This window comes from Leucoraja erinacea, chromosome 6, assembly GCF_028641065.1.
Source record: "Leucoraja erinacea ecotype New England chromosome 6, Leri_hhj_1, whole genome shotgun sequence".
Classification (NCBI taxonomy): Eukaryota; Metazoa; Chordata; class Chondrichthyes; order Rajiformes; family Rajidae; genus Leucoraja; species Leucoraja erinaceus.
In genome coordinates this window covers 45,240,843-45,253,815 of record NC_073382.1, presented here as the reverse complement: position 1 = coordinate 45,253,815, position 12,973 = coordinate 45,240,843, and the positions used below count along the sequence as shown (strand labels likewise).

At 45.3% G+C, this 12,973-nt stretch overlaps 1 protein-coding gene and 1 non-coding gene across 3 annotated transcripts in view; both read left to right on the top strand.

Annotated features, from left to right (window-relative positions):
• wdr95 (WD40 repeat domain 95) overlaps nt 1-12,973 on the top strand; it is a 74,609-nt gene that overhangs the window by 20,500 nt on the left and 41,136 nt on the right. The window contains exons 5-10 of one of the 2 annotated variants that reach the window (XM_055636869.1): nt 724-789; nt 1,930-2,160; nt 3,999-4,081; nt 4,191-4,283; nt 5,417-5,462; nt 7,562-7,608. In XM_055636869.1, coding sequence (XP_055492844.1) covers nt 724-789; nt 1,930-2,160; nt 3,999-4,081; nt 4,191-4,283; nt 5,417-5,462; nt 7,562-7,608 — 566 coding nt within the window. The remainder of the gene's footprint in view (nt 1-723; nt 790-1,929; nt 2,161-3,998; nt 4,082-4,190; nt 4,284-5,416; nt 5,463-7,561; nt 7,609-12,973) is intronic. The other variant, XM_055636870.1, reaches the window with a different exon arrangement.
• Nucleotides 11,662-11,733, top strand: trnae-uuc (transfer RNA glutamic acid (anticodon UUC)). The gene has a single exon. It is a non-coding gene; the product is annotated as a tRNA-Glu (tRNA).

Sequence of the window (12,973 nt, the reverse complement as noted above, 5' to 3'; positions counted from 1 at the left end):
GCCGGGGGCTTTGACTTTGACTCTGACATGGGAGGGGGGGGGGAGAGTGCAGTGGAGAGATACGTTTATTTGGCCTTCCATCACAGCGATGTGATGGATGTTTATGTAAATTATGTTGTGTCTTGGGACTATGTGTTTGTAATGTATGGCTGCAGAAACGGCATTTCGTTTGGACCTCAAGGGGTCCAAATGACAATTAAATGTATCTTGTATCTAAAGTAAAGACCAGTTCATCACGCAAACCAACCTCCTTTCCAATTACTTCATTTACACTTTAGGCTTTAATTTAGATTTTTTTTGTCTCAATACTTAAAAACTAAAATGTAAATGTAGTAAATGGAAGGGAAATTGGTTTGCGTGATGGTCTGGCCACGTCCACAGCTCTCTGCAAATTCTTGTGGTCTTGGATGGAGTTGTTTCCAAACCATGCTGTGATGCATCTCGATAAAATGCTTTCTATGACGCATCTGTGAAGTTAGCAATAAGTGTAGGAAGGAACTGCAGATGCTGGTTTATCGAAGATAGACGCAAAGTGCTGGACTAACTCAGTGGGTCAGGCAGCATCTCTGGAGAAAAGGAATAGTTTTGGGTCAGAATCCTTCAGAAGTTGGCAATAAACTTAAGCTTGAAGTTTCACCTGATTGCATGACTGTGAAGACCTAATTTGAAAATGCCAGTGTTAACCGTTTCTAGTTTAATCAGTTTTACTGTTCTTCGTTCTAGCATGATGACCAAATAGAGGAACTGTTCAGGAAGATTGATTATTCTGCAGATGGTCAGATTGAATGGGTATGTATAACGGCATAACTGCAGAACTGGGCAACTTGGTTATAATAAGTTAATAAATCATAAGAGCAGAATGAGGCCATTTGGCCATCCGGTCTACTCTGCCTCCCAATCATGGCTGGTCTATTTTAGGATTCTACACAATGATTATGCGGCATGGAGGCGCAGTGGTAGAGCTGCTGCCTTACAGCACCAGAGACCCAGGTTCGATCCTGACTCCAGGTACTGAATGTACAGAGTTTGTACGTTCTCCCCATGACCACATGGGGTTTCTCCGGGTGCTCCTGTTTCCACCCACGCTCCAAAGACGTGCAGATTTGTAGGTTAATTGGCTTTCGCACAGATTATAAATTGTCCTTTGTGTGTAAGATAACGTTAGTGTGGAGGGATTGCTGGGCAGCGCACACTCGGTGGGCCGAAGGGCCTGTTTCGTGCTGTATCTCTAAACTAAACTAGAGACTAATATTATAAATCATTACTTTGACCTCAAAGCCATCCTACTGTAAGTTAATCTAAAATTTATCAGGAATAGTGTTATGCAACTCAGATGACAGGATCTGAGCACTGTAGCACAGGAATAAATAGATCATCACAATGTATTTTTAATAGTTGCAAAGTCAGTAAATCATTTCTGATCATCTTGTCCAGTTATAGTCATACAGCACAGAAACCAACCCTTAGGCCCAACTTGCCCATTCTGACCAAGATGCTCCATTTACACGAGTCTCACCTGCCCGCATTTGGCCCATATCCCTCTAAACCATTCTTATCTGTATACCTGTCGAAATGTATTTTAAATGTTGTCATAGTGTGCGGCACTATCTCCTCTGGCAGCTTATTTACTTTAGTTTAGAGTAACAGTGTGGAAACAGGTGGACCGAGCCCACGCTGACCATCGATCTCCCGAACACTAGTTCTGTCCTACACATGGGCCAATTTATTGAACCCAATTAACCTACAAACCTGCACGCCTCTGGAATATGGGAAGAAACCGGAGGACCAAGAGAAAACCCACGTGATCACAAGAAGAACGTGCAAACGCCATACAGACAGTACCTGTAGTTAGAAGGAGGTGCAGGGATTCTTTTTGATTATGTTTTCGGTGTGCTGGAATAATCCCTTTCCATACCTTTCGTTTGACAGGATGAATTCTGTACATACATGCAACTGAAGTACAAGAGGATTGAGGAGTCTTACGTGCGATCAAAACATGTCTCGTTCTCCCTTCCAGCCACGTTCAGGGAGCTCTCTCACGCTGAGCTGATCCTACGCATTTACTTCACTCCTGACCAGAGCTTCATCATGATGAGAGAAGATGGAACCATCTCCTTCTGGTCAGCCCAGCTCAAACTGAAGCGGAGCAAGAGACTCTTCGTACGTACATTTGGAGCCATGGGGTCATGGAAACACGCCTGGAAACAAGCCCATAGTCACGGAAACAGGCCCTTTAGCCAAACCTACCCACGCCAACCAAGATGCCCCATCTACACTAGTCAGAGTGTCATACAGCATGGAAACGGGCCCTTCGGCCAAACCCGTCCATGCAGACAACATGCCCCATCTACACTAGTCAGTGAGTCATTGTTATATAGCATGGAAACAGGCCCATCGGCCCAAGCTGCCCATGCCGACTAAGATACCTCATCTACACTGGTTATAGAGTCATAAATTCATACAGCACGGAAACAGGCCCTGCTCAACCTGCCCATGTTGACCAAGATATCCCATCTACACAAGATGCCCCATCTAAATCTGCTCGCCTTTATCCCACATCCCTCTAAACCTTTCCTATCCATGTACCTGTTCAAATGTCTTTTAAATGTTGTTATAGTACCTGACTTAACTACCTCCTCTGGCAGCTCGTTCCATATACCCACCACCCTCTGTGTGAAATAGGTGCCCCTCAGTTTCCTATTAAATCTTTCTCCCTCTCATCTTAAACCTGTGTCCATAGTTTTAGGTTTATTATTGTCACATGTACCAAGGTACAGTGTAAAGATTTGTTTGTAGGGAGTGGAGAGAATGTGGGATAATATAGAACAAGTGTGAACAGGCGATCAATGGTCAGCATTGTCTCAGTGGGCTATGGGCCTATTTCCATGCTGTATCTCTAAACTAAACAAGATACTGTGTTTCCCTCCACCTCCAATCAAATTAAATGCCCCCCCCCCCGTCTCTTTTTCTCCCCCCTCTCCTGTACCCCACCTGATGCACACCCATTTCCCACACATTCTTCCTTCTCCCCGCTCTCGGCTGGCAGAAGGTACAGAAGCTTGAAATCGCACACCACCAAACTCAGGAACAGCTTCTCCTCCTCTGTTATCAGGTTTATGAATGGTCCATCTATAATCTAGGGCATTGTCGAATTCACCACTATCCCATTGCAGACATTGGAGTTTGTCTATGGAATTGAAGCACTACAATGCTGAGATATTCTGCACTCGGTATCTTCCCCTTTGCTCTACCTATTCCACTTTTTGTTTGAATCCTTGGACTATCTTTAATTGGACTTTATGTTGCACTAAATGTTGTTCCCTTTATCCTGTATCTGTACACCGTGGACGGGTCGATTGTATTCATGTATATTCTTTCTGCTGACTGGATAGCACACAACAAAAAGCTTTTCACTCTACCTTGACACTAAACTAAACTAAAGGGCCTGTCCCACGAGCATGCGACTCCATGCGACAAGCGTGGTCGCTTGAGCCGTACGGCCTAGCGGGGCTGGTCCCACTTCGATCGCCGGAGCCGTATGGAATTGTGCGGAGTTGGTCCCGACAGCGCGCGGGGCTCCGAAAAACTGACCGTGTTCAAAAATTCCGCGCGGCAATGGCCTGCCGGCCCGCAGCCGCCTCGACGCCGTACGCACCACCTTGACGGGCGTGCGCAGCGTCTCGATGCCTTACGCAGCGTCTTGACACCGTACGTCACGCGCGAACTTCCCGCAGACTACGCTCGAACTTCACATCACTCACTCGACCTCCGCGCGACCCCGCTTCCGGTTTGGTCGCGCTTGCCGAATCCAGGTCGCATGCTCGTGGGACAGGCCCTTAATCGTATCTATGTATGGTATATCTGATCTGTTGGGATAGCATGCAAAACAAAGCTTTTCACCGTACCTCGATATACATGACAATTATAAACCTTAAAACCTAATGGTAAAAGTCACTGCAATACAACACGACAAAATAAAACATTATTTTACTTTACAGGAGAAGCCTTTTCACCGAAAGCCAAAATGGGTGACTGACTTCACCACCATGTATCAATACAACAAGTTTATTCTCAGCACTGGGTATGGCTTCTCTCTCAGTTTAACCTTAACATGAATTGAATAATTCTGAAAATTAATTAATCAAGATGAGGTATTTCACAATCCTATTTTGCATTTCTTTTCAATGTAGAGATCGGGAGATTCAGATCTATGAGCTTTCCACCTTTGAACCGTATTGTCAAATTGCTGGATTGGAAACATGCCCTTTGCAACTTGACTATTGGTGAGATACGTTCATAGGTTCTAGGAGCAGGACTAGGCCATTCGGCCCATCAAGTTTACCTCACCATTCAATCATGGCTGATCTATCTTTCCTTCTCAACCCCATTCTCCTGCCTTCGCCCCATAACCCCTGAGACCCTCCTGTGTGTTACAGATATGCCAATGGCTGAGTTACTCCTCAGAACTTGGAGCATAGAACAGTACAGCACCGGAACATGCCCTTTGGCCCACAATGTCAGTGGCGAACATGACACTATTAAACTAATCTCCTCTGCCTGCACGTGAGCCATATCTCTCCATTCCCTGCAAATCCACATTCCCGTCTAAAAGTCTCTTAAACACCACCATCGTATCAGCTCCACTACCACCCCGAACAGCACATTCCAGACCCCCACCAATCTCTGTGTTTAAACATAAATTACCCCACATATCTGCTTTAAACTTTGCCCCTCTCACCTTGAAGCTATTCCCTTAAGTATTTGACATTTGCACCCTTGGAAAAAGATTCTGACCGTCTACCATTTCAGTGCCTCTCATAATTAATGGTAATAGTAATGGCACTCTATTTGTCACATGTGCCAAGGTACAGTGAAATTCATTTTTGTATACAGTTCAGTACGTATCACTATACATAAGCGCATAGATACATCCTAGACAAGCATCTCAGGTACAGTACAAGTGTTCAGCAGTAGTACACTGCAACAGTATACAGAGTCGCCAGTTTGGTGCCATTTACAAGTCCCAGTTTGTAAGTGCAGTTTTCTTGACCTGACCATGAAGGCCCGTCGTCCTGGCAGCGTTGTCATGGTATCATCCACCGGTGTAAGCCACGTGCGGCCCACGCGCTGGGCCTCTTGGAGCGGTGCCTGGTCCAGCCAAGTCTTTATATACTTACTATCAGTTTTTGGCCTGTTCTTGTGCTGTGCTGCTGAATATTTTTCTTTAGCTTATAAAATTAGCCTTCCATAATGTAAAGCACTAATATTTCACAGAACTTGTACTTTAAATAAAATGACTGCAGCAAAGCCTTAGGGTTGACGGTTTTATTATGTCAGAATAACACGGTGAGATCTATCTTGCTGTGTGATGCCTTTGAATGTCAGATGCTAAGATTTAATTTGTTTTATTTTCCAGTTCTACAGGGGCTGATGACGGCATGATCTTGTACGGAGATGACCAGGTGAATGTTTAACACTGCATTTAGTAAAGGGTTCTGTGCTGTTGGTAGTTCTAAACACCCCACCCACTGCAAGCAGAGTAACTCTTGTGCCCACAGTAACATTGAGATCTTGACTAGTAGACCAGTCCACAGCCGACCACTGTTACTCGCTCAGTTTATTTTACAGACAAAATTCCACATACATTTCTGCAAGTGAATCACAAACATATGGGCATGGATCACTTAAAATACCTGGGCAGTATTAAACAGGGCCACTGCAAATTAAAATAACATTCAAAAGACATTTGGACAGATATATAGATAGTTTAGTTTATTGTCACATGTACCGAGGTAAAGTGAAAAGCTTTTTGTTGCGTGCAATCCAGTCAGCGGAAAGACTACGTATGATTAAAATCAAGCCGTCCACAGTGCACAGATACAGGATAAAGGGAATAACGTTTAGTGCAAGATAAAGTCCGATTAAAGATAGTCTGTGGCTCCCCAATGAGGTAGATGGTAGGTCAGGATCACTCTCTAGTTGATGATCAGTTGCGTGATAACAGCTGGGAAGAAACTTTCCTTGAACCCGGAGGTATGCATTTTCACACCTTGCCTGATGGGAGAGGGGAGGAAGGAGTGGCGGGGTGAGACTGGTCCTTGATTATGCTGGTGGCCTTGCCGAGGCAGCATGAAGTGTAGATGGTGGTCAATGGAAGGCAGGTTGGTTTGCGTGATGGTCTGGGCTACGACTCAGCGACTTTGTGTATTAAACTGATCTCTGAACAAGTGAAATCTAGGAATAGGATGTTCACTCACACTTAAACCTAGGTGTTAAATTAGTAACTCCGGGTAATTGAACAAGCAATTGGCTAAATTATTGTTGTTGTGCATGTTAGTCAGGAGTCAAGAGCGTTGTCTTATGTCGCGCAACGGAACAATGAAATTCCTACTTGCAACTGTAAACGCAGTACTTAAGACACCAAAAAAAACAAGTAAAAGAAGTCCTACAAATAAAAAAAAGGACGTAATATGGTCCTAAAACAAAACAAAGCCCGAAGTCCCTCGTACAATCAAGGTAGTTCAGAGTTTAGATGGAGTTTGTAGCGTTCAATATCCTGATTGTTGTTGGGAAGTTGTTGTTCCTGAACATGATAAGGAGGAACTGCAGATGCTGGTTTGTGCCCACTCTAGATGATGATAGGAGTAACCCAGCGGGTCAGGCAGCATCTCTGGAGAACATGGACAGGTTATGTTTTGGGTCAGACTCCTTCTTCGTACTGATTGGAGTTGGGGTGGGGGGGGGAGAATGCTGAAAAAGAGAGATGGGGGCTGGACAAAGCCTGGCAAGTGATAGTTGGATGCAGGTGAAGTGGATTGAGTGGCAGATGGGTGGAGTAAGTGACAAAGGCTAGAGGTGAAAAGATGACAAAAGATTGTTGGATAAAGAGAGAAGAGGGTTGCATTGTAATGCCAGAGGAAAGGATATAATGGAAGAGGACAGAGGGGAGGGGGAGAAAAGGGGGGGGGGGGGGGAGGGTGAACAGTGGGAGGATTGGGTGTGTACTGAGGTGGGAGAGTGAGCACAGGAAAGGGACTGGTGGAGGGGGGGCAGGGGGTGTTAACTAAACTGGGACAATTCAACGTTCATACTGTTGGATTGCAAGCTACCCAAGTAGAACATGAGGGTCATGGATTAATCTGGGTGCTATGTGGGTGGGGGGGGTCACGGCATGAAGCACTCTGCGTAACAAGGGTGGCACAGTGGCAAGCGGTAAAGTTGCTGCCTTATGGTGCCAGAGACCTGGGTTCGATCCTGACCTCGGGTGTACAAAGTTTGCACGTTCTCCCTGTGACCACGTGGGTTTCTTCCGGTGCTCTGGTTTCCTCCCACGTTCTAAAGACGTGCAGGTTTGTAGGTTAATTGGCTTCTGTAAATTGCCCCTTGTGTATAGGATAGAACTAGTGTGAACAGATTGGCATAGACTTGGTGGGCTATATTTCTAAACTAAACTAACTTAAAAAAACAACATGTCACCATCAGACCAACTCTTCTCCAGAGATGGAACGATTAAAATTTGATATTTATGATGTTTTAAACATTTAAACTCTTCTCTTTACAGGGCTGTGTGAACATTTTACTTCTATCGTCTGTAGCTGAAACTTTAAGGTTTGTAATGTGTGAGAAGTTGGCAAGTTTCTAAATGTTTCCGTATGGTATTTATGTATAATACGTGTTTAGTGAAATATTCTTGTGCAACACATGTAAATGTGTGTCACATTCTGAGCATAAAAATCACAACTCCGTTTTGAACCGAAGCTTGTGTTTAGTTTAGAGAAACAGGTTCTTTGGCCCACAGAGTCCATTCCAACCATCGATCGCCCGTTTATACTAGTTCTTGTTACCCCACTTTCTCATCCACTCGCTCCACATCAGGGGGAAATTTTATAGATGACAATTAACCTACAACCCCACATGTCTTTGGAATGTGGGAGGAAACCCGAGCATCCAGAGGAAACCCACGTGGTCACAGGGAGAATGTGCAACCTTAGCACCCGAGGTCGGGATCGAACCTGAGTTGTTGGGTGTGACTCTAGCAGGCATGGAATCAGTGGGTGCGAAGGGCCTGTTTCCATGCTGTACCTCTAAACTATGCCCTTTAGTCTTTAAATTTTACTACCGGAGAGAAGGCTCAGACTGTCCACCCTATCTGTGCCCCTCATAATTTTATATACCTCTATCAGGTCTCCGCTCAGCCCCTGACATTCCAGACTAAAGCATATCTCTCAAAAACTGACCAAGTAATGGATAGAAAAGGTTTCTGCTTCTTGTTCCCTGTGTCTTCTGCTGTTAACAAAGGATGTGAAGAAACTTGCAGCTGACTCGGTGGAATGAACTTTGCTGATGAAAGCATAATTTGATAAGTTGACAGCAGACATAAGAGACAGACTCAACATCCATGGAGCCATAGAGCCGTATAGCATGGAAACAGCCCATTTGGCCCGACTTATCCATGCTGTCTCTCTGAAGATGAAGGAAGGATTAAAACATAGATACATAGAAAATAGGTGCAGGAGTAGGCCATTCGGCCCTTCGAGCCTGCACCGCCATTCAATATGATCATGGCTGATCATCCAACTCAGTATCCCGTACCTGCCTTCTCTCCATACCCCCTGATCCCTTTAGCCACAAGGGCTACATCTAACTCCCTCTTAAATATAGCCAATGAACTGGCCTCAACTACCCTCTGTGGCAGAGAATTCCACAGATTCACCACTCTCTGTGTGAAAAATGTTTTTCTCATAGAAACATAGAAATTAGGTGCAGGAGTAGACCATTCGGCCCTTCGAGCCTGCACCGCCATTCAATATGATCATGGCTGATCATCCAACTCATCTCGGTCTTAAAGGATTTCCCCCTTATCCTTAAGCTGTGACCCCTTGTCCTGGACTTCCCCAACATCGGGAACAATCTTCCTGCATCTAGCCTGTCCAACCCCTTAAGAAATTTGTAAGTTTCTATAAGATCCCCCCTCAATCTCCTAAATTCTAGCGAGTATAAGCCGAGTCTATCCAGTCTTTCTTCATATGAAAGTCCTGACATCCCAGGAATCAGTCTGGTGAACCTTCTTTGCACTCGTCCTTCCCCAGTAATAATGTCCTTCGTCAGATTTGGAGACCAAAACTGTACACAATACTCCAGGTGTGGTCTCACCAAGACCCTGTACAACTGCAGTAGAACCTCCCTGCTCCTATACTCAAATCCTTTTGCTATGAAAGCTAACATACCATTCGCTTTCTTCACTGCCTGCTGCACCTGCATGCCTACTTTTAATGACTGGTGTACCATGACACCCAGGTCTCGTTGCATCTCCACCTTTCCTAATCGGCCACCATTTAGATAATAGTCTACTTTCCTGTTTTTGCCACCAAAGTGTAAACCGAGCTGCTGATGAAATGTCTGGAGAACGGTCCCGACCCAAAATGTTGCCTATCTACGTTCTCCACAAATGCTGCCTGACCCACTGAGTTACTCCAGCAATTTGCGTGTTTTTTCTGCTCAAGATTCCAGCATCTGCAGTTCCTTGTCCGTCAGGGATGAGTAAAGATGAATTTATTTTGAAAGATCATTTCCTATTTGATTGGCAGCAAAGCCCATGGTTTACAGACGTGAATCAAATACATTTTAGCGTACAGTCATTCCCCCGACTTGAGTAAGGGTTACGTTCCGTGAACACTTGTGTAAGTCAGATTTTACGTAAGTCGGAATCACCATTCCCATCCCCTGCCCGAAATAACTCGGAGTCTGAAGAAAGGTCCCGACCTGAAACGTCGCCTATCCATTTTCTCCAGGGATGCTGCATGCCCCGCTGAGTTACTCCAGCTCATTGCGTCTATCACTGAGAGTATTAATTGCCTCAGCTGAGTCCAGGATACTTTCTGCAGTGTGCGGCCTTCTGGGTAATCACAGCCGCCATTGCCAGCTTGGGTTCCCATCTCACCGTTGGGGCACTTTCTACCAAAGATCCTATTGCAAGCAAGATGGATCACTCGACGAAAAAGATGTAGTACGGTCATGGGCAGATTCATGGGTAATTTTCGGCCCCATTTCCGTAACCGGCTTCCATCTCCGCACCAAAGATCCCCATAGGATACTAGTACGGAGATGGGAGACGGAAGCCGGTTACGGAAACATCCTCGTAAAAATAAAAGTTATTTGGGAAAAATCTTCTTCTCATTTTCAGAATTATAATTTATTAACACAAACTGTTACTCCGTAACGCTGATTACACTGCGGGTCATGTCGGGTTACGGAAATGGATGAAAAAAAGGCCCACGTTTCGCTCCATTGCGTACCACATGTCAGCCCACTGCATTTAGCAGGAGTGATCTATCTTGCTTGCTATAGGATCTTTGCATTCTACGGCGCCCGGCCTTCTGGGTAAACACCTCTGCCAATGCCGGCTTATTTCCCTAGTAAACTTGAGTGATCGTACAGTGTTGTGGAAATTACAAACTGACTTGATTGCACCGGGGACTGAGTACAGCATTATTTACGGAAGTGGGACTTTACGTAAGTGACCGATTGCTTAAGGTGGGGAGTGTCAGCGTGATATCTATGCGCAAAATGTGATGCTCTGGCAATGTGATCTCAGCGCCACCTGCTGCCGACACTGGGCTTCACAACTGTGACATTTTCTGAAACATAGAAACGTATAAAATTAGGTGCAGAGCTTCGAGCCAGCACTGCCACTCAAAATGATCATAGCTGATCATCTAAAATCAGTACCCCGTTCCGGCTTTCTCCTCATATCCCTTGATTCCTTTAGCCCTAAGGGCTAAATCTAACTCCCTCTTGAAAACATCCAGTGAATTGGTCTTCACTGCCTCTGTTGCTGAGAATTCCAGATTCGCATCTCTCTGGGTGAAAAAGTTTTTCCTCATCTCAGTCCTAAATGTCCTCCCCCTTATTCTTAAACAGTGAGCCCTGGTTCTGGACTCCCACATCGCTTAACTTGAGATGTAGCGGTTCTGGTAGACACATGGCTATGCAGGGAATGCAGGGATATGGATCACCTGCAGGCAGAGGAGATCCGTTTAACTTGACATCACATTTGGCATGGACATTGTGGGCCGAAGGGCCTGTTCCTGTGCTGTACGCGTCTATAGATAGACACAACGTGCTGGAGTAACTCAGCAGGTCAGGCAGCATCTCTGGAGAACAACGTCTATCTTTGGTATAAATCTGCATATGCAATTCTTTGTTTCTACATTCTGTACTGTTCTCTTTCTACAATATTGTATCGTTATCATGCTTTCCATTTTGGTAGAAACTATGGCAATATACAGAGGCCAATTAACCTACAAACCCTCAGGTCTTTGGGATGTGGGAGGAAACTGGAGGAAACCCACATGGTCACAGGGAGAATGTGCAAACTGAACACACAGACAGCACCAGAGGTTAGCATTGAACCGGGGTCTCTGGCACTGTAAGAGCAGCAGCTTTACCAGCTGCGCCTCTGTGCTGCCCCCTATTGTTCTATGAGGAGGGAGCAGAGCAGTCGGGAGTTGAGAAGAATGAGAGGTAATCATGGAAAATCATAGATAAAACACTAAATTCTGATACCTTTTTGAAAGGATAAATGCAGAGTTGATGTTTCCTGAGGCCAGACTATCTAGAACCATGGATTCACATTTTCAAAAACAATCAAGGGAGTCAATCTCCCATATGGTCTAGCGGTTAGGATTCCTGGTTTTCACCCAGGCGGCCCGGGTTCGACTCCCGGTATGGGAATTGTTTTTGTGGGAGATTGTGTCTCACTAATTTGACTGAGTACATTGCCATAGACATCGGCTTTACAGTCTTTATGAATTTCAGCTAGGCCTTTGATAACATTCTGCATGGTACGCTACAGTGGAAGGTTAGATTGTAGGGGATCCAGGGTGAGCTAGCTCCTGTACATTGGTGAGACCAAACGTGAAGTTGGTAACCATTTTGCTGATCACTTACTCTCACTCTACATAGGCCTACGGGATTTCCTGGTAGGCAACCATTTCACTACTTGTCCCCACCCCACACTGACCTCTGTCCTGGGCCTCCTGCATTGCGAGAGTGAGGCCACATGTAAATTGGAGAAAGAGCGTCTAATATTTCACTTGGGCAGCTTAAAACCTAGCTGTTGAATGTTGAATTCTCTAGTTTTAAGTAACTTCTTATCCTACTCCTCTCCCTCCTTGCCTCATTCCTCCACCCATCATTTTTATCAGTTCCACAGTTCTCCACATTGTTTCTCTTGAGATCACACCTTCCCTGGCCAACAATGGACCTACCAGGTCATTTGTTGCCGACTGGCACTTGTGGCCCTGATTGCTCCTAGCCTTTTCTTGCCTCCAGCTCCCACTCCCCCTCCCCACCCCTAGTTTCAGTCTGTGGAAGGGTCCCAACCCGAAACGTCACCCAACCTTTTTCTCCAGAGATGCTGCTTGACCCGCTGAGTTACTCCAGCACTTGGTGTAAATGCCAGGATACAGAATTAGTTTCACGGAAGGGAGCAGAGGGTGATGGTGTTTTTCGGGCTGGAGGCCTGTGACTAGTGGCGTGTCCCAGGGTTCATTGCTGGGCCCATTGTTGTTTGCCATCTATATCAGCAACTTTGATGAGAATCACACAGCAAGTTTACAGATTACACTAACATAGGTGGTATCATAGATTGGGGAGATAGTCATCAATAATGATAGCAGGATCTTGATCAGTTGGGCTATTGAGCTGAGGAATGGCAAATGGACTTTAACTTGGATAAGTGTAAGGTTTTGCATTTTGGGAAATTGAGCCAGGGTAGGACCTACACAGTGAATGGCAGGGATCTGGGGAGCGTTGTGGAGCAGAATGATCTAGGAGTGCCAGATACACAGTTTCCTGAAAGTGTTGTCACAGATAGATGGGATGATAAAGAAAGCTTATGGCACATTGGCCTTCATTATTCAAGGAATTGAGTATAGATGAGACATTATGGCCCAGTTGTACTAGACATTGG